The 21791-nt window shown below is 50.5% G+C and overlaps 1 protein-coding gene across 2 annotated transcripts in view; it reads left to right on the top strand.

The window, feature by feature from the left end:
* The window catches only part of SIRPA (signal regulatory protein alpha), a 42774-nt gene that overhangs the window by 3761 nt on the left and 17222 nt on the right, over positions 1 to 21791 (top strand). For both annotated transcript variants that reach the window (XM_064382289.1, XM_021665748.2), the window contains exon 2: positions 15715 to 16068. In XM_064382289.1, the coding sequence (XP_064238359.1) occupies positions 15715 to 16068 (354 nt within the window). The remainder of the gene's footprint in view (positions 1 to 15714; positions 16069 to 21791) is intronic.

The raw sequence follows: 21791 nt of genomic DNA, 5'->3' as shown, positions 1-21791 counted from the left end.
CAAAGCTGCCGCGAGGCCTGGGCTTCCTCCCTGCCAGGCCTGATTTGCAGCCACATGTTTTCCAATGAGCTGACCTGTTGAGATGCTGCAGGATAACCAGGCTTCCTTCCTGCAGACCAGAGCTTTGCTGGCTACTCAGACACACGAGCAAAAGACCCTGAGGAGTCCTGCATTGTAGAATCCGGAGCTGGGTCACGTTTACTCCAGTGTTCCCTGAACATATGAACAAGAGGCGTTTGATTTGTAGAGCACCCATTAGCATTCGGCCTCACTCAGTTGGGTAAATGCTTTTGTATGGATCCATGCCCTCAGCTGAACTCTGAGCTCTGTGCCTCGGCCCGTGCCGTTCCTGCCATCAGAAAGGCCCTTCCTGTACCTCCTTGTCTTCCTATGTCCAAATCCTACTCATCCTTCCAGGTTCAACTTAATGTGCCTCCTCGGGGGAGGCCAGAGGAGCCTCTCCACGCAGAGAGACAACGTAGCCTAGTGCGAAGACAGTGCCAGGACCCCTGGGTGTTGGACAATTTGCAGAAATCTCTCTGTCTTATTTTGCTCATCAGTAAAAGAGGAATGGTATTAACCACTCTGTTGTAAGGATTAAGTTAATGCGTGTATAATGCTGGAAGCCATGCCTTGTATGTAGTAAGCACTCAATACATATTAACTAGTGTTGTAATTAGCATGACTTGATTCTGTTTTGATTCTTCATCTATAACATTGGGACGGATTTTCATAAAGAATCTAGCATAGTGTCTCACACACAGTGGGTACTTAAAAAACAGCAAAGGCTATTCAGTAAACGAATGTCCTTCAGCTTGATATTTTCCTTGTAGGTTTTTTTTTTTTTGAGACAGAGTTTCGCTCTTGCCCAGGCTGTAGTGCAATGGCATGATCTCAGCTCACTGCAACCTCCGCTTCCCAGGTTCAAGCAATTCTCCTGCCTCAGCCTCCCAAGTAGCTGAGATTACAGGCATGCGCCACCACGCCCAGCTAATTTTCTATTTTTAGTAGAGATGGGGTTTCTCCTTGTTGGTCAGGCTCGTCTCGAACTCCCAACCTCAGGTGATCCGCCTGCCTCAGCCTCCCAAGGTGCTGGGATTACAGGCATGAACCACCCCACCCGGCCATCCTTGTAGCTTTTATGCTGTTGGGGGATGGACAAGTTGAGCAGAAACCCAGGCTAGAGTGATTTAATTGCCTGTTACTAGGGACTGAGCGCTGTTGGCACAGCCTGCCTCTAGGTGTCTCTGTCTGGATCCACGGGTCTGCAGTTTGGATTCCCGGACCTGGGAAGCCGTAGGGGGCCTGAGAGAGCCCTCTGTGCTTTCATCCAGTGCCTTATTGTGCAGCCAAAAGAACAGAGAAAAAAAAACTGGCCGGGCCCACGCAGGAGATCCATGACACGGCACGGCTGGAACGCCAGGCCTTCTGTGGTCCAGGCCAAGGCTTTTTAAAACTGGGCTATGCTGGAACTTTCCACTGTTTAAGCCAGAAACCTCACAGGATCCCGAATTCCTCGGGAAAACACTAAAGTATACTGATAGGAACCATCTGGTTCACTGCTTCCTGGGCTCAGCGCTTGGCGTGTGTGACCCCGGTGGTACTCACAGCCACCCTGGTGATGCGCATCATTATCATCTTCAGACCCATTCGATCCGTGAGGAAACGGAGGCTCTGAAAGGTGAGCTTGCCCAGGGGCACATAGTAGGCGTCAGATTTGGATAACCCCTATCAGCCTAATTGCAGAGCCTGTGTGGTTAACTGTTGTACCATTCCTTAGCCGTCACTAAGGCTTGCTTGACAGGTCGGGAAACTGAGGCCCAGGTGTGCTGGCGTCCTGCTTCCTTAGTGCTTCTCTCGTTTTTTTTGTTTTTTTTTTTTGAGATGGAGTCTTGCTCTGTCACCCAGGCTGAAGTGCAGTGGCATGATCTCGGCTCACTGCAACCTCCACCTCCTGAGTCTAAGCAATTCTCCTGTCTCAGCCTCCCCAGTAGCTAGGACTACAGGAGCACACCACCACGCCCAGCTAATTTTTGTATTTTTAGTAGAGGCAGGGGTTTCACCATATGGGTCAGGCTGGTCTCAAACTCCTGACTTCAGGTGATCCACCCGCCTCAGCCTCTCAAAGTGCTGGGGTTACCTGCGTGAAGCACTGTACCTGGCCTCCTCTCTATTTCTGTCAGTGCACCTTCTTATGAGGTCAGGGCAGTGTGTCCCCAAGGTGCGTCTCCATCCCCATACTGGAGAAGGAAGCATCTATTTTCACAGCTGAAACTGCTTTCCTGTTAACTTCTGGTGTTCCTGGGGCCGGTGTTCTGATGAAGCGCTCCATGAGATGGATTTTCCCTGCCAGGTGTCTTGCCAGGCCCTCAGTCCAGAGAGATGCAAACAGCTGAGGTGGAAGTCGGAAACGCTGCAGAATTGGTTCTTTGTGTCTGTAAGATTTCCTGGCACATTCGTTCGGGGGTGCAGGGTGTTAGATGGCTACAGATTAGCGCCAAGAGCCCAAGGAGATCAGGTGCTCAGATCAGGAGGTAGATTGGAAGCTGGGAGTGAGCGATGGGCCTCCCAGCCAGGAGGGACGGCTGGAGCAGGTGGGTGGTGGGACCAGCGCCGTTTCTACAGCTCCATTCTTCAAGCCGACCGTCGGTGTTCTCCAGAAATGGAAGCCCGTGGTGGAAGGAAATACTCGGTACACGATGTGCTCGGCACAAGCTGAGCCTTGAACATGTGTTAGCTCTTCCTTATCTTTTTATTTTGGAAAATTTCAAACATATGCAGAATGAGAAGGAATGATGTAATGAGCCCCAGCTTTGACACTGATCAACTCTCTACCATGCCTATCCCCTGCCCCTCATTTCTGCTGGGGAGAGGAGAACTGGGGAATATCGTAAAGCTAGACATGGGGTATCATTTCACCCACCGATACTCTCTCCACATCCCTTCATGTGTGCTGTTGTCTGATCCTCACTACGAGCCAAATAGCATGGTCCTTCATCCCTACTTTACAGTTAAGGACACTGAGACTCCCCAGCGCCAAGTGGGGCCCATCCTGAGGCCACACAGCCAGTGAGAGGTAAAGCGAGGCTCTACTCCTCACTTGACTCTTAACCACTTTGCAGTCATTACTAGGGTCATTTTAATTGTAAATATTCATTCAACAAATATTTTTGAGCATGTGCCAGGGATGGCTCTAGGTGCTTGGAGGATACAAATGTGAACGGACAGACAAAAACTCCTGCTCTCGTGCAGCGGACATTCTAGTGAGGAAGAAAAAACACATCCAAGTAAAGAAATGATGCCAAGTAGCTGGGGAGAAAAGCAGGAGGGAAGGGAGAAGGTCGGTAAGGACAGAGGGAGGGCTTCTCTGAGGGGCAGACGCCTGAAGAAAATGGAGAAGTAAGGCCGGGCGCGGTGGTTCACCCTGTAATCCCAGCACTTTGGGAGACCAAGGCAGGTGGATCACCTGAGGTCAGGAGTTCGAGACCAGCCTGGCCAAAATGGCAAAACCCCGTCTCCACTAAAAATACAAAAACTAGCTGGGCATGGTGGCATGTGCTTGTAATCCCAGCTACTCTGGAGGCTGAGGCAGGAGAATTGCTTGAACTCAGGAGGCAGAGGTTGCAGTGAGCCGAGATTGTGCCACTGCACTCCAGCCTAGGTGACAGAGCAAGACGCCATCTCAGAAAAAAGAAAATGGAAGAGTAGCCATGGAGATAGCAGGAGAAGAGCCCTCCATATGGGAGGAATGGCAAGTGCAAAGGCCCTGAGGCAAGAATGAGCTTCTATGTTCTAAGAATCACAAAGAGGCCAGTGGGGCTAGAGTGAAAGGAGAAGAGATGGGGGAGTGAGCAGAGGTCGGGGCCAGGCAGCAGGATCTGGCTCACTGAGCACCTGACACAGAGCACGTCTGGCCTGCGACAGGATCATTATCCATTCTCTCATTTCATTCTCACCACAGTTCTGTGAGATGGAAAATGCCATTAACCCATTGAACAGATGAAGACACTGAGACTCAGAGAAGTAAAGTGACTTGCCCAAGGTCACACAGCTGTTATGTGCAGAGCCAGGATTTAGGCCCCCTAAGTGCTGCGGCATCCCCATTGCTGCTGTCCATGTCCACCCTTGCACCCTTCGGGTTCTTCACCCACAGCTGCTGCAATGAATCAAGTCATCTTTGGTCCTGCTGGAAACATTTTTGGTGGCTCCCACTGCCCTTAGAATAAAATCAAAGGTCCTTACCGCATGGCATTTCTGGACCATGTCTGTCTCTTCATCCTCACTTCTTACCACTCTCCTTCCTCCCTGGGCTTTAGCCTTGGCAGCCTCCTTTCTGGCCCTCATCTTCACCAGCTTCTTTCCCACCCCAGGGCCTTTGCACTGGCTATCTCTTCTGGGCACTGTGGGAGGCCATGGGGATAGCAGGAAGGTTGCTTTCCCAACCTATGCTTTCCCAACCACCCCATTCCAAAAGAGGTTCTTGCTTGTGAGCCTCTGTCACTGGGCCAAATCTGCCTGTTTCCTAGTGTTCCTAGCTATTTCTATATTAATTTGTTTCATTATTTCAGCCCTGTCTCCCCGACTAGGATATAAGCTGCATGAGAGATGGGCTATGGCTCTTACTCACCATTGGGCCTCCCAGGACCTCAGCACAGGGCCTGGCACACAGTAGGTGGGTTAATATATAGTGATTGAATGAAAGAGCAAGGTGGGTACTAAACTCCCCTTTTTAAAGAGGAGGCGTGGAGTTTTGAAGTTATACAAGCAAAGCTTGTTCCCTAACTACCAAACAGTGCTACCTCTGTGGCCGGGGCCGGGATCATACCACAATTCCCTGCCCATCAAGCTGTCATAAAGAGCCCTAAAATATGAGGAAGCACAAAGATATCAATGCCAGGTGGGGTAGGAGGAGGCGGCCAAGAAACCCCAGAATTTGTACTTAAAATTCTGGCTACACAAACTGCTTGCCCCACTTTAGGCACCGTGATGAATGATCAGGTGCTGCAAACCGTGAAACGTGACGCAGTTAGTGCTGCACTCTTGGCTGGGGTTGGTTTGGAGGGCCCACCTTGAGGTTAGCCTCCCCCAGACGGTCACTGCATGAGGCAGTCCAGTGTGTGGTGGGGGTTAGGGCAGAGGGAGGTGGAGTCAGACCGCTCGGCAGCCCTGTGACCCTGGCCAAATGGTTGTGCCTCCCAAGCTTCACATCTGGTCCTCTGGGAAATGGGGGTGGTGACAGCCCTGTCTTACTTACTGGGTTCCTGCAGAGGTTCCCTGGGCCCTGTCTGACTCGGGCAGCATCAATGCCTATTAGCTATCGTTACTGCTGTTATGTGATTGTCATCATTTTATGGTTTGGGAATTTAAAAGCAGGTGGAGTCCCCATTCCATCTTTTGCCAGCAAGGAGACCTGAAACCCACTTCTCCGCCCCCTCAGCCTCAGTTTCCCCCTCTGTGAAAGGGAAGCTCGGTTCCTCTCTTGCAGGTCCCTTCCAGCCCTGATGCTCCAGCCTGCATGTCTGCCTGGCCCTTTGTCCTAATGACTCCACAGACTCCTCTGGCAGGAGAGGCCATGGAGGGGGCGTCTGCTTTGGGGCACATTCCTGAGTGGGAGTCCAGCGTGTGCCGCTTACTGGCTCTGTGCTCTGGGGCAGGTGTCTTCCATGCGCTGAGCCTCCATTTTCCCATCTGCAAAATGGAACCGCTAACACTGTTTCCTCCTACATGGGTGACTGTTGAGGGTTAAGGAATTAAGAGCCGTGGAAAGTGCTTTTGCAAGCTGCAAAATGGTCTATAAAAGGAATCAGTGAATAGTGTCAGCTTGGGGAAAAATCCCGTCAGTCCGGAGACTGTCTGCTGCCAGCAGCCGAGTGAGCTGAAACCTTGGCAAATGTCGTTTAATAAATGCGTGTCGCTTTTAAGGGGGCCTTTATCTCGGCTGGGAAAATGTGTGTGCATCCTTGGCAACCTGAGAATCCAGAAGCCTGAACTGGAGAGGACCCGTCACAGGGAGAAGCGATCACATGGGATGGCTCCAGCCTCCAGGGTTGGAATCGCACCTCTGCCACTTACCTGCCTCTCCAGGCTCTGCTTCCTCATCTGTAGGAGGAGACGGTGACAATAGCACCTGCCACTCTGGGCTGGGATGTCATGAGGGCTTATTGAGGGCTTCTGGTTATCTGGCCTAAGCCATACATCGCCCCCGTGAAAGTGTGGCTATGTGGCACTAGGACCTGTCTCAGGGCAATGGTTGGGGCCTGGAGGTTGGGAGGACCTCCCGACCTCTCATCCTCTCCAGCCCTCACTCTAGGCCTCAGTTTCTTCCTCTGCAAAATGAGGAGGAGGAAAGAAGGAGTTGTCAAGGCACCAAGCCTAGTAGATGTCAGTATCTCTGCCTGCTCTCCCAGCCTCTGCTGGTCTCCCAAAGCCTGTTAAGTCTAAAGGGTATTTATACTGCACACAGATTTGTAGTTCTTTTCCTGCCACTTTGCAAACAGGGTCACACTGCAAGCATCACTTCCTCACCTCCGGGCTCCATCTGAACCCAGCAGTCGCTTCTTAGGGCTCCCAGTGCTGTCTGTCCTCCCTGCCTCCTTGCCAGCAGTGTGCTCAGCCTGCCCACAGGTCCACGCCAGACGGGCCTCATGCACGCATTGAGGCCAAGCTGCTTCAGCTTCAGAGAGGATCCTGAGCCTCTCAGGCTTAAGGACGTGGTCATCTGTCGTCCCCTTCATCTTAGACACCCATCTGTATGGTGACAGCTGCTCTGCATTGAGTACTTACACTGGGCCAGGCATGCTAGCCCGTGTCATCCTCAGTATCATGTCAACCCTAGTATCATCATCATCATCATCACCACCACCACCATCATCATCAGACCCATTCTACCGATGAAGAGCCAGAGGTCTAGAGGGGTTGAGGCATTTCCTGGAGTCTCATGGGTAGCAGAGTTGGAATCCAAAGCAAAACATACCTTCAACCAGTGCCAGGCTCTGCCCCAACCCTGGGGAACAGAACTCAGTCCCTGCTCTCAAAGGACTAGAAGTAAGTCTAGGATAGGGAGATGGGCGCTTTTAAAAAGTTAACAAGGAAATGCATAGTTTTTTGAGTGGGGATGATATATAGACAAATTACGCAGAGCCAGGGATGTTGAGGTGGGTCGTATTTTAGACAGAATGGCCAAGGAAGGCCTCTCAGATAGGCCTGAAGGAGGTGAGGGAGCCAGACGCGTGGATGTCTAGGGATGAGAGTGCCTGGCAGAGACAATGGCGAGTGCGAAGGCCGCGTGCTGAGTGGAGAATCTGGCACCATTGGGGAAGAGAAAGGCTGTAGGGCCCCGGGGCCACTAAAAGCTCTGGGTTTCACTCTGAGTGCAGTGAGGCTGCGGGAGGGTTTTGCATAAAGGAAGGATATCACCTGAGTTAGGTTTTAGAGGCTCCTCTGGCTGCTAGGGGAAGTGACTGGTAGGTGAGGTGGAGGCAGGAAGGCCAGCATGGTGGTTCAGTCGGGGTGGTAAGAGGCCAGGGTCTGGCCACGTCTTGGAAGTGGAGCCAGCAGGATCTACTAACAGATGGGTTGTGGGACACAGATGAAAAGGAGTCAAGGAAATGTCTCATTCTCAGTCCAGCCCTCCTAACCACAGAGCATCTGAGCTAGGGAGGGAGAGGGCTGCATTTCCTGCTTACAGGTGAGGAAACAGGCTTAGAGAAAAACGACTTTGCCGAGTCACCCTGCTAGAGACAAGACATACAGGTCATCTGGCCCCAGAGCCCGAGCTTCAGACTGTCTTGGCACTTTAGAAGTTTACCTCCTGTATGGAAAGGGCCACCAGAGTCTGCCCCTTTTCTGCAAAGATGTGGCACAGCACTGAGTTCTCAGAGCCACCCAGAGTGAGGGTGAAAGAGTCGGGACCCTGAGTCCTGGGCCAGCCCTCAGCTTATTTACCAGGTCACATGCATCCCCACTTTTGGTGGCTTCAGTGCAGGTAGTAGTTTCTACCGCAGCACCTGGTTTGTCCTTGCCCAATGGGTATATCCCGTGGTGCCAGCAGAATGCTCCCAGTGCCGGCCTGCTCTTCAGATGCGCAACCGAAACCATCCTTCAGGGCCCTGTGTTAGCACAGCCCCAGGCCCCATCTCAGCTTCCTTATAGCCAGTGAGCATGTTCCAAGGACTCCACCCTGTCACCTCTACACCTTCCTTCACCCTAGCCTCTGTCAGCCTTTAAGACCTAGCTCAGGGGCCACCAGCTCCAGGAAGTCTTCATGGGTCTCAACTTCTTGCAGGACCCCATCCCCAAGCCACCTTTTGCAACATCGACCCCCACATGCATGGTCATTGCTCATGTCCAGGATGGCCCCACATGCTAAGATATTCTCAAGGGCAGGGGCCTGTCTCACTCAGCTGTTTTCTGTGGTATCTAGGCCAGGGCCTGGCAGCAGAGTGAGGTCTGAGAGGCCATGAATGAATCATTCTGACTCCAGAGGAAATCGCTGTGTAGTCATGGCTGTTGGAGGCCCAAGCTCTCTTCTTGGGAACTACGGCCTCCATGCAGTCACCCACTGGCACAGCCCCAGCCACGAATGCAGCCCCAGCTGCCTTTTGCCTCCCTGCATGGGATCATGGCACCGGCAGATGGTTCTGGGCTGGCCTGTCCACTTCTGTGCCCTGTGGCCAGCACTTAGTAAGTAGGTGCTCTAGAAAGATTAGCACCTCCTAGACAGATGCCACTTAGGGTGTTGACCACCAGGAACCCATGGTAGACTTGAGGAAAATGTGTCTCTCCACATCCGCCATCACCCTTGTGCTTGTGGAAACTTACACTGTGAGCTCATCTGTGCCAGGCACATTCCCAGCTAGACACACTCCCAAACACAGGCTCACAGACACATGGGGTGCACACAGATAGTGGCGCGTGCACGCCCCCCTGCTTGTCAGTGCACACACCCTCACAGTCACATTTACGCATACGCCACTCTGTCACACGTGCCACCCCGCATACACCCTCCACACACATCCGCGCCACACTCACGTGCATGCCACTCCTGCAGCCACCTTCCCACACACTCACACCCTCCCACACATGCCCCGGCCACCATGATTCACACTCTCCTGCACACAACTCACATGCCCACGCCCATGATCCCTAGCCCCCCATTCAGACACACTCCTGTGCTGCAGACACATATTCTGGCACACAGGCACCGTCTCTTTCACACTCCTCATGCCCACCCGTGTATACATGTGTGTGCAGGTGCTCGTGCTCTGTACACTCATGTGCATACTGTTAGGCACACCCAGCACACTCATGTTCACGTGTTCTATTGCACAGCCCTGTACTACATCCCGTATGCATCGGCTTTAATGCACATTCATGTTCACATGTTTATTGCAAGGTCCAGTACTGCACCCTGTGAGCACCCTCTTTAATGCACACTCATGTTCATGCACACACCTGCACTGCATACTCTTGCACACAGCATTAAATCACACCCAGAAGATAGAGGCAGCCCCTGATAAGGAGCTGCAATATGCGTAGGGTGGAAATTGCAGCCTTCGGAGGATGGTGAATAACAATAACGGTGAGGGAAGAAGGGAGCTGGGTATCACTGCAGCCACTTCAGAATGTTGAGCGCTGTACACTGTGGGAGCTCTGGCCATAGCCTCCCAGCCCCGGGGCTCCTTGAGTAGAAACGAAGAATCTACAAGGAATCCAAACAGGCGGCCTCCAACCTGTCCCTGTGGCTCCTGCTGTGGTGGCCCACTGCTTCCAGGGGATGAGCAAGTTTCCATGCGATGACAGTGAGCACCCGCCTGGGCAGGGCTGGCTCCTGGGAAATGTGCTTGTTAGCTGCGTTCTCCCCGCCCCGTGAGGCAGGCTTCTGGAGGACTCACACTCAGGGGCAAGGCAGCCCTCCCCACCCCCACCTCAAGCTTTGGTTCTAAGTTGATTTTTTTCCATTAGGAAAAGCATCCGTGCAGGCTGGGCATGGTGATTCACTCCTGTAATCCAGCTTTGGCCGGCTGAGGCGGGCAGATCGCCTGAGGTTGGGAGTTTGAGACCAGCCTGGCTGACATGGTGAAATCCCGTCTCTACTAAAAATACAAAAATTAGCCAGGCATGGTGGCAGGTGCCTATAATCCCATCTACTTGGGAGACTGAGGTAGAAGAATTGCTTGAACCCGGGAAGCAAAAGTTGGAGTGAGCCAAGATGGCACCATTGCACTCCAGCCTGGGCAACAAGAGTGAAACTTCGTCTCAAAAAAAAAAAGAAAGAAAAAAGAAAGAAAGAGAAGAGAAAGCATCCATGCTTATTTTTTCACTCTTTATGAAAATTATTTTCACCTTTTAATCTCAAGCCACACACAAACATTGTTTTTTAAGCAATCATGTGTATCTTCTAAGCCCCAGTGGTCGGTTCTCAGCCCCCATCTTGCTGCATCTCTCAGTGGTATTCGAGGCAGGTGGTCGCAGCCTCCTTGGCCAATTCGAAGAAGAGAAAGGAGGTGTGGCTGGAGAAGCAGGTCACAGGAAAGGGCCAGGTGATGGGATCTAAGATGCCAGCAGGAGCCTCTTGCCCAAGGGGGTTAGGTACGTTCCAGATGTAATCATTGGAGTGATTTCTTTGAAGTCTATCTTTGTCTCTGGGTGGAAGCTCCATGAGGCCAGGGACACAGCCATTTCACAGCCCTTAGCTCAGGGCCTGGCACAGGGAAGGATCCAGAATGCAGCACTCACCACCTGGTGCTGAGTTCCTCTTACAACAAACACATGGTTACCACCCACTGTGCTGACTTCTTCCCTTAGGAAACGTCTTCATGTGTTTTGTTTCGTTACTTTTTTTCTAAAAGCAATAAATGTTTGCTGCAAAAAATACAATATATTATTTATTATAAAGTAATAAGAAAACATGCCCACCCCCTCCCACCTCAGTCCCATTTCCCAGATGTAGCACACCACGACAGTGTCACGTTTAACTTACCGTCCTTGCAAACCTTTTTCTCTAGACATGCGATTGACCAATCAGTAAATATTTACTGAGTATCTACACTTGCCAATCACAGTAGCAGGAGCTGGGAATACAGCAGTGAACCAAACAGACTAAATCCCTGGAGGGGAGGTTCATTCAGACAATACACGTACAGTAACATGCATAATTACATGTAGAGGTTTTTTTAAAAACCAAAATAAGATACTATAAATATTCTTTCATGTTCATCCAATTTAGAGAATCTGAAAATTGCCCAAAGTTGAAGGGGAAGAAAAGAGAAAAACCTCATGAGGTCTAGATTCATGATCCAAAGAGAGTTACATTTTATAGCTTTGTATAGTACCCTCCAGTTGTTTATATATAGTTTTATTTTACAAAGTTATGATCATACTGAGAATAGAGTTTTTTCTTCATCTTTTTTTTTCTAACAAAAGTAACGCAAACAGAAAACATAAATGAGCAAACTCTCACGTAAATCTACCACTCGAAATCAATTATGGCTAATCCTTAATGTCATTTATTTTTTCCAAAACTGAGAGTTTGGGATCACACTGAATCCACCACTTGGTAAAAGACTCTGATCTTGTAACACATTTCCATTGCAATTCTTTTTTTTTTTTTTGAGACAGAGTCTCGCTCTGCCACCAGGCTGGAGTACAGTGGTGTGATCTCAGCTCACTGCAACCTCCGCCTCCCGGGTTCAAGCGATTCTTCTGCCTCAGCCTCCTGAGTAGCTGGGACTACAGGCATGTGCCACCACGCCCAGCTAATTTTTGTATTTTTAGTAGAGATAGGGTTTCACCATGTTGGCCAGGATGGTCTCATTCTCTTGACTTTGTGATCCGCTCGCCTTGACCTCCCAAAGTGCTGGGATTACAGGGGTGAGCCACCGTGCCCAGCCTCCATTGTAATTCTATACCATCATTTTCATGGCTATAGACTTAGCCTATAGCTGCAAAAGTGGATTCACTGTAATGGGATCAGCCAATCTCCTTTCCTTGGATATTAGGATATTTTCACACAAACACTTAAGTGAATGAAGCAAAATGTCTGCATGTATTCTTAGTTACCTAAAGGTATGATGTTAGATTGTTTTTCTTCACTCATATTTTCACTACATCAAAATGTTGATTGCAGTTATCTTCGATGGTATTCTGTGAGATCATTACTTTGTTTTTATACTTCTTTATTTTCTCTAAATGCCTTGCAATGAACAGATTTTATTTGCATAAACACAACATTATTTAAAATTATGCCATGAAAATTTCTATATGGCCGCTGTTTTCATGATAATGGCTTGTTACGGCTGCCTATAATTTCACATAGGGGATAGGCCGTAATTCACTTAACCATCTCCTATCATTGGGCGTCCGGGCTTTTGCCAACACCTTTAAGATCGTTACACAGGAAACCTACTCCATATCTGGAGTTACGTCCTCATGGAGCAGCCCAGCAAAGGCTGCTGAACAGATTTCACACCTTTGGTTCATCCTGCCAAACTGCTTTCCCGAGAGGATGTTCCAGTTTCCACTCCCACCAGCAGCGCGTGAGAATGCCTGCCCAGCCGCCCTCCTCTCCCTGAGGTGGTTCAGGCCCCTGGATGGCCACGTCCTCTGCCAGGAGGGCAAGAGAGAGCAGGAAACAGTTTGGCCAGTGAGTGACCCCAGACCCAGAACCAGGAGTGATTTTTAACAAGCCTGCTTCCTAGAACAGAACCTGCAGAGAAAAAGCAAGCAAGCAAGGGGGAAAAGAAAAAAAAAACTCTCTACTGGAAAAAACACACACATACACAGATTAAAATAATATTTGGCACTTACGTCGCACTTTTAAAATTCTTCAAACGCTTTATAAACACTAGCTAATTAATTAAGCCGCCTAAATCTGGCTGCAGTTGGTGGAGAGAGCTTGAGAGGAGCTAAAAAAAAAAAATGGGGGAGCCAGCCCTACACAACTCCAGATTTTATTGTCGCCTGCCTGGGGTGTGATTACAGGCCTCCGGCTGCACCACAAGAATAGCCCTGCTCCAACATGCTGCACGCCTGACTCCACAGCCTCTCCTGCGCCTCCTGCTCCCTCACCAACTGCTGACTCACAGCCCCGTGTGGTGTTATTGATAAGGATAATAATAACTGCAAGCCAGGCTCAGTCCCGGGCTCCAGGCCTGCACCCTCTTCTGGATATGCCAGTATCGACGCTATCTAACAGATGACGAGAGAGGAGATCTGTCCAGGGTCATGGAGCCAACGAAATCCTTCATTCATTCGTTACCGCATTCATTCTGCATATTTTTATCGATGATACTGTTTTAGGCAGGAGGTTGGAAACAGTCCCTTGTGGATCCTACATCCTACTATTGGGAATACGACAATCCAGAGAAAATCAAATAGATGGATAATATAGCTATGTGATAATGGGAATAGGAATGGAAACTTACCAGCACCTATGCAGCAGGCATACCACTGTGTCAGGGTCCTCATGACTGTGCTGGGTGGATGCCGGACCCCACTTTGTGGATGTTGGAATGGGGGTTCAGGGAAGGTGGGTGCAGAGGTGGCTAGGAGGGGAGCCATGCCGTCGCCCAGGCCTGCTGGCCCCAGCAACTGTGCTTCCTCTAGGCAGCCTTTCCAGTTGGTCCAGTCTTGAGGCTGAAACGCAGACCTATTGGGAAAGTTCCTAGCTCAGTGCTGGCAGCTGCTGGTGCTGCCTCTGATGTCCCTGCCCGTATGGGCCTCCTGGTCCTCTCACACATCTGGCCACCAGCCCCACTCCTCTCAGGGTGTCTGATCTGGCTGAGCCTCTGTCCACTGTGGGTTCTGTTTTTTTTTCTCCTGTGCCATGAGGATCTTACCATGCTCAACTTGGCACTCTGAGCCTCCACTCACCTGCTGTGAGAACTGGGCCCCAAGGGTGATCCCTTGCCAGAGTCGAGGCTGGGAATGGGAGAAAGGCAGGACAATGGATACAGAGCCCTGAGCTTGCTGCGGTGAGGGCAGACAGGGGTCTGTAAGCCTCTTTCCCTGACTGCCCTGCCCCTGCCAGAGGGGCAGTGCCAGGTCATGGGTTGGGGGGTAAATTCACGGGGTCTCTTTCCTGCCCAGCCAGAGCCAGAGGGGCTGCTCAGGACAACTTCTGCAACCTTGTCTGATGTACAAGGCAAAGGTGGCCCAGGTCAGGGCAGGACAAGGTCACGTGAAGGGTCAGTGGACCCTCCAACTGGGGCCCTAGGTCACCTGTCACCTGCATGCCAGGCAACTGCCACTCCTCTGTGTACCTCATTCTCTCCCTCTCCCCCATTCTAACCCACCCTCCCACTCTGCCTCTGTCTCTTATGCATGTGTTCCTCTGAGGTCTTTATGATCTGTCTTTGTTTCTTGTATCTCACCTTGTTCAGAGTCGAGGCCTTGGCTGTGCCTTGCTCTGAACTGTTCTCACTCGTCCTCTGAGCATCTTCAGCGCATCTCTCGACAGCCTCATCCTGCCCTCCTCTTCCTGTCTGGGCTCTCCCCTCTGCACCCCAATCTCTCCACCCAGGGTCCCTGTCTTGTGCACCCCAGTGTCTCTGATTGGAGCTCAGGCCCCTGCAGTCGACCTTGACAACTCCTTCCAGCTACCCATTTGGGAGCCCTTGAGGCCTGGACTGGGTCCAACTCCAGTGTGTCCCCATCACATTGAGGCCTGGATCACAGGGCATCAGCAAGTGTTGGTGAGAGTGAAGTCTGAACAACAGCCGCCTCCTTGTTTATTCAGTGTGTTGTAACGACAGCTTCCCCGGTGCCCAGCTCAGGGCTAAATGACTTCTATGTGTGATCTCATTTTCTTTTTAAACAAAGCAGAGGCCTGGGGGGTGTTCTACCCATCTTGTAGATAAGAAAACTGAGACTCAAAACCGATGGATAAACTAGGGTCCCATACGAACGAGGGGTGAGCCAGGTTCCAAACCAGGACCGATGACTGTAAAGACCACATGCTGAATTTTGACACTGTCCCCAGCCTTGGCTTGTTTTGTCCTCCCAGAGATCCATTGAGGTGGGGTCATAGTAACTATTTTACAGATGAAGAAACCAAGGCTGAGAGCAGTAAGGGCAAGCTAAGGGCAGCTCCTGCATTTGTGTGGCACTTTGCAAGCCGGGCTCAGCCCCGGGCTCCAGGCTGGGACTCACACACACTGGCATGAGTCTACACTGGATCTTATTGGTCACCTGAGTGGTGGCCCAAGGACACAGCTGTAGACCAGCCATCCAGAACTCCAACCACGTTCTCCTACTGCCCAGACCGCTGAGGACAGCCTCCCTTCTCGGGGCCTGCATCCTGGACCAGGCCAGAAACAGAGCCTAACGCCTTGTAGAGCCCCACACGTGCCAGGCTCCTACCTCTGAGTCCTTGCCCAGGCTGTTCCCTCTGTCTGAACACCAGGCCCCCTTCTGATTAATTCAGATTGGAATTATAGAGTCCAGCTGAGACATGACTCTTCCAGAGAGGGTCCAGATATTCGAAGCCACTCTCTGCCATGTCACTTAGCTTTCTGTGCCTCAGTGTCCCCACTTAGAATACAGGCTTATGTTGCAGGTTTCTTGTGAGGGTTAAATGAGATAATATACACAGTGTGCTGAGTTCAAGGCCTGCTTCTGGTGTGCACCCAGTTAATGAAAGTCATTGATAAACACTTGAGGAAACACAGAGAATCATGTAAGGATGAAAAAATCACTGCTTTGTGCTTCTTTCAGGAGTGGCAGGTGAGGAGGAGCTGCAGGTGATGCAGCCTGAGAAGTCCGTGTCGGTTGCAGCTGGAGAGACGGCCACTCTGCACTGCACTGTGACCTCCCTGGTCCCTGTGGGGCCCGTCCGGTGGTTCAGAGGAGCTGGACCAGGCCGGGAATTAATCTACACTCAAAAAGAAGGCCACTTCCCCCGGGTAACAACTGTTGCAGACCAGACAAAGAGAAACAACATGGACCATTCCATCCGCATCAGTAACATCACCCCAGCAGATGCCGGCACCTACTACTGTGTGAAGTTCCGGAAAGGGACCCCTGATACGGAGTTGAAGTCTGGACCAGGCACTGAGCTGTTTGTGCGTGGTGAGTACAGTGCGGGCCTCCTTCATCCCCTGGTTTGTGACAATAAGCCAATAATAACACCCTCCATTCTTTGAGCCATGATCAGGTGTGGTGGGTGCTCCTTTTCATGAATTGATGTCTCCCCCTTTTGCGGATAAGGGAAGTTGAGGCCTGGAGACGTCATGCTATTTGCTCAAGGCTCCACGACTGGTAAAGAGTGGGAAAGTCAGCATCCTTCCTTCATCTGCCTGGCTCTGTAGCCCTTGCCACTTCTAATCTGCCCCAGCCCTTTGGTTCCACAGATGAGGGAACTGACAGATAGAGTGACTTGTCCAGGCACAGGCCAGACCTCACCTGCCACCTCTAGAGAGCGCTTCTCTCTCAGGGTGGTCAAGTCTCCTCTAAGTGATAGGCACTCACTGAGAACCTACTGTGTGCCAAGCTCCGCCAAGCTTGTGTTCTCATCCTTTCCAACAAGAAATCCACGCAGGGCAGCGAGCAGGGAGGGTGCACTTTTCTTTATTTCATCACCAAACATCGACTGAGAAGATTCCTAAAAGGCACATATTTACTGTTTAGTCTGATGGCCCTGGTGAGAGGAGAAGCCAGAGGTTCTGGCATTTTCTATGGGTCTTTTAGAAAAACCCTTATGTGATTTAGGGACTGATTTATGCAGTCACTAAAGGCTCTGAACAAGGCTGGGTCATCATAGAATGTCCCCCATTCCAGGAAAGAGGTCTTCCTTCTGTGTGACTTCGGGTTCCTCAGTTAGGGCAGCAAAGATGCTCATTTGTGTTTATTGCCAGGGCCCCAGGATCCTTGTTCTAGCTCCTGATCCTAGGACATTAGTGCAGGAAGGACCCTCAGACCATCCAGCCCAACCCCCAGTTACAGGTGGCAACTTGAAGTCAGGAGATGACAGGGGCCTTGCCCATAGTCACAGGGCCAGTTAGTGACAGGATCAGGACCAGAGCCCACATTTGATTCCAGGGAGGCTCCCTCCTGCCCCAGTGTTAGACATTGTTTCCATAGAAGAGCCTGGAGCATCACCGGTGCTCAATTAAAGCTCCTTGAACAGAACCACTAAGCAGGGAGCCAGCACTTCTCCTTTTCATCAGTTTCCCAAAGGTTCACAATACTCACATTCAGACCGCATTGGTGACTGGAAAACCTCTCCCAAATGTAAACCATATCATTCGATATTGAGATTTCATATCAGGACATAGAGACCTGCTCTGTTGTGTAATAGTTACAGAATACTCCAGCTTATGGAGATATCAGATTTATTTTACAGTCTTCCATTGATGGCTATGTAAGTTGTCCCCAACCTTGAGCTATTAAAACAGTCCTGCAGTGGATGACCTTTACGCATGTGTCACCCTCCTCAGGTGGGAGATGCCCACTGGAGGTGCCATTGTTAGATCAGAGGGTGTGTGTGTTTTAATTTGTGTGGATATGGCCTCATTTCCCTCCTAGACATAATAACAAGTCCCCCCACAACCGCTGGACATAGGCAGGGAGGGTGGCTTTATTCTGATTGTGCAGATATTACAGGAAAAGACATTGAAGTTTCCAGATGAGGCATCCTATGCCTAGACAGTCGCAGCAAGTAAGTGGCTCAGGTGTGACTCAGTTCTGCTGACTCCTAGTAGAGTGCTCACTCCTCTTTGCCCTGCTGTCAGCCTAAATGATGTCCTGGATGAGAAAGGAGGGAGGCAGGAGGGGGCCAGGGAGCAGCAGCTGGGCCAGATCCTGAGCCTGGCACTTTCTCCTTTTATAACAAGTACTAGAAGGAAGAGCCATGTGTTTGCCCCTTTTACAGATAAGGACTCTGAGGCCCAGAGAGGAGACATAAGTGGCGAGCAGGTTGGGGAGCCTTGACCCACAGCCCCTGTGTCTGTAACACCCAGCTGTGCTTATCAAAGTGTGGAGAAATGCTCCACCCTTCTCATTCCACTCTTGCAGTTCTATAGCAATAAACATAGGCTGAGGCAGGAGAATCGCTTGAACCCAGAAGGCGGAGATTGCAGTGAGCCAAGATCGTGCCACCGCACTCCAGCCTGGGTGACAAAGCAAGACTCAGTTTCAAAAAAAAAAAAATGGAAAACAAAGCAAAAAGTCCTATGGAAGTAGGAGGGGCCGGCCCCCATCAGAAAGATCCTGCAGGTGAATCATGATATAGGAGCCTGTTCCCAAAGGACAGGTCTGAGCACATCACCGAGCAGCATCCATGGAGCAGAGTCGGGCCTCCTGCAGCCCAGCAGACCACGTGCCCACCTACTCATGGTGCTGAGGACTAAGGATGCGGAGATGAGGCGTTTCCTGGTGGGTGCTTTGGGCCCATAGGAGCAAGAGTTTATATTCTCCCCTCGGGCTCTCAGGAGCCCACCAACTTTAGTTTATGGCAATAGGGTAACCAGGTCTGGGCACCCTGGAGGGAAGCTTCTCCCTAGAATTGCGTGAAGTCAAGAATCTCAAAGGGAAAAAGGGAAGATAGTCAGCGTCAGGGTTCATGAAGTTTAGGTACTTGCTCGATTGATAGACATGAAAGCTTGGGGAACACTGGAAATGCCCATTGGACACATGGGGGATAAGGAAACAGTGCCTTCGTTTCTCTCAGCCTCAGAAAGTTTCCTCCTCTGTAAAATGGGGATTATCAGGGATGCCTTTGGCAGAGTGGAAAGGATTTGAGTTCCTGTGTATAAATCACCCAGTGCAGAGTAGACAACCCCAAATCAAGGTGTTAATTAATTAATTAATTTATTTTTTGAGATGGAGTTTCACTCTTGTTGCCTAGGCTGGAGTGCAACGGCATGATCTCAGCTCACTGCAACCTCACCTCCTGGGTTCAAGCAATTCTCCTGCTTCAGCCTCCCGAGTAGCTGGGATTACAGGCGTCTGCCACCACACTCAGCTAATTTTTTTTTTTGTACTTTTAGTAGAGACAGAGTTTCATCTTGTTGATCTCAGGTGATCCACCCACCTCAGCCTCCCAAAGTGCTGGGATTACAGGTGTGACCCACCTCACCTGGCTGTCAAGGTGTTATTTTAAGATGTGTGACCTTGGGCAACCCAGTTCCCCTTGTTGAGCCTCAGTTTCCCCATGTGTAGTATGTCGAGAATTGTCCCAACCGTTCCAGGATGTTATGAGGATGCAGTGAGCCTGAGGAGACAACAGACCTTAGTAAGCAATGGGGTTTTCCCAAGATCCTGTGATCCTGGGCAAATCCTGGCTTCCCTTGAGTCCTCAGTTTCCCTGTCTGTAAAATGATGATGATAATTTCAACCCTGAGGGGTTCTGTGAGGATTGGAGAGGATGTACACAGAGCCTCGAATGGTGGCAGTGTTCAGGTTATCCCGGAGCTCCTGCAGAATTGTGGTTAGGAGAGCATGGCCAGAGCCCAGCTTCCTGGGGCCACATCCCAGCCCTGCCACCTCCTGGATCTGTGACGTGGGACAAGGCACTGCACTACCGTGTGCCTCAGTGTCCCCACTTGTCAGTGATAACACCAGCCTCACAGACCAGGAGTAGGGACCAAATGAGTTAAAAATCCTGTGGAACTTAGGGCAGCGCCTGGTCTGCAGTCAGTGTTGAGCGGACATGAGCTGTGCGACGCTGAAGACCTGCAACCTCAGATGGGTCAGTGCTCCTCCAGGTCTCAAGTAGAAATGCTGCTTAGGGTGTGCTTGGGTCGCTTTCAATCTTGGCTGCTCTTTAGAATCATCTGGGAAACTTTGAAATAAATTCCAGGCTCCACCATAGAAATGCCTCTTCAATCGGTGTGACATGGGTGTAGGCATCTGAAGTTTTTAGTTAATCCAGAAGATTCTAATACAGAGCCAGGACTGAGAACCCCTGGGATAGATACCCGGAGGTCACAGAGGACAAGTTGGAAAAGATGGTCCTCTGCGGTGCCAGATGGGAGAACAGATTTTCAGGGTGTGGATCCTTCTGAACAACATGAGCCCGGGACAGCTCTTCGGAGGCCCCAGTGGCCTGGCCACACCCCCTCTCATGATACAGGCCTCAGGGGCCAAGATAGGGCCCCAGACAAAGCCCTGCTCAGATCCAGCCCCAGTGCAGGGGAACCTTCTATCTTGAAAATGTCTGTCTAAATACCAGAATCCCAGCAAATCCTTGCAATTCAGCCCCATAACCCTCTCTGCCTTGACACACCAAGATGTCACCTAGGAATCTGCTCCCTCCTCCTTTAAAATGCTTCCAGCTTCTGTAAATAGCTCCTCTGGAGGGAGGTGCCTGTGATCTTGTTTGTGTTTTGAAAGCCAATTCGCCAAACTTGTTTCCTGAGGGGATTGTTCAGAAAAGGGGGAGTGAATCCTCACTTGGTGGTTTCTGCTCCTTTTATCATTTGGGTTTGTCATGAGCTGCAGGGAGCAGGGTTGAGCCTTTTCTTGGTGTTTCTGCTTTGTTCTGCTGCCTAAAGGATAAATGTGTAGATTCGGAAGCAGTAATGACCAAACCACCTGATAACAGTCACAGGGGCCATTTATTAAGCACCTACTACATGCCAGGCTCTGTGCTTACATCCATCCTCCCTCATCTTACCAGAGTGGGGTTTGTGTCCACGTTTGGCCCTGGGCCTCCCTGAGCTTCTTCCTAAAAGGGACTCACAGGAGCGATGGAGTGAGGATTAAAGAGCTGAGGGGCATGGAGGGGCAGCCAGTGTCCAGCTCCAGAGAAGCCCTGGATAAATGGGAACTGATTGCACCCCCTCAGCCCTGTGGGGACATCCAGGCTGCTGGTATCGATGACTTGACTTCTTTAAGTGACACCCTCCTTACTGTGCCCTCAAAATGTTTGATAAGTGTTAGGGAGCAAGTTAATATTTACAAATGCAAGTATGTGTGATATGTGCTTCCTGGTGACTGCGATAGTAGGTGCGGGGTAATAATTAGCAATTTGGAGACACGTTTAGGGCCTGTCTACAGGGAGAAACAGCCCGCGTTCTGATTCAGCCATGTGTGTACCTTCAGGACCCCGGAATTGCTTCTGCCTGCTTGGGCGGGCGCCCTGTGTCTGTGTAATTACTTGATGGTTAGGAAATTATCCAGTTTGGCTTTCTCCATACTTGGCGATCTTTAATATCTATCTAAAACTGACCCCAAAGAAGGCCCCAGATTCAGAAAAGTGTCCCTTCCTTTCAAATTTAGCACTTGGCTCAGATTAGACCCTGCTGGAATATTTGTGGAGAAAATGAAAAATATGAAGGAAATTCATAAATACCTGAAGAGAGAGCTTTGGATAGGAATAAAGGCGGAGGTTGCGGTGAGCCGAGATCACGCCATTGTACTCCAGCCTGGGTAACAAGAGCGAAACTCCGTCTCAAAAAAAAAAAAAAAAAAAAGTCTGGGTTAAAGTTAGATCTGTTTTTGCTTATTTTTGTGAAGCATCTTCTGTGTTTACCCAAAGCAAAACTGCTTCCATTGCCTCATTTAATCCTCACTGCATCCCAGGGAGGAGAAATGCTGCCATCCCATTTTACAGACAGGGAGCAGGGTGTGCCAGGCTGCCCCTCTCGTGGGCTGAGCAGCCTGGTTCCAGCTCTCATGATGGTGCCACTTTGCTACTTAGTCCCTGCACTGACCCCTATAAATGCTCTCTCTGAGGCTGCCACTGTTTCTAGGGGAGGCAGGGTAGGAACAGTTAATACCAAGGATGAGACCGGTGGTTAATTTTGATCCTGTGCCCACACTGGCAGAAGTCCCCTGTGTGGAGATGACTT

The sequence above is a fragment of the Aotus nancymaae genome, unplaced genomic scaffold, assembly GCF_030222135.1.
Source record: "Aotus nancymaae isolate 86718 unplaced genomic scaffold, 86718_ANA_hifiasm-v0.15.2.pri h1tg000029l, whole genome shotgun sequence".
Lineage (NCBI taxonomy): Eukaryota > Metazoa > Chordata > Mammalia > Primates > Aotidae > Aotus > Aotus nancymaae.
This window is presented reverse-complemented; position numbering and strand designations above follow the sequence as displayed.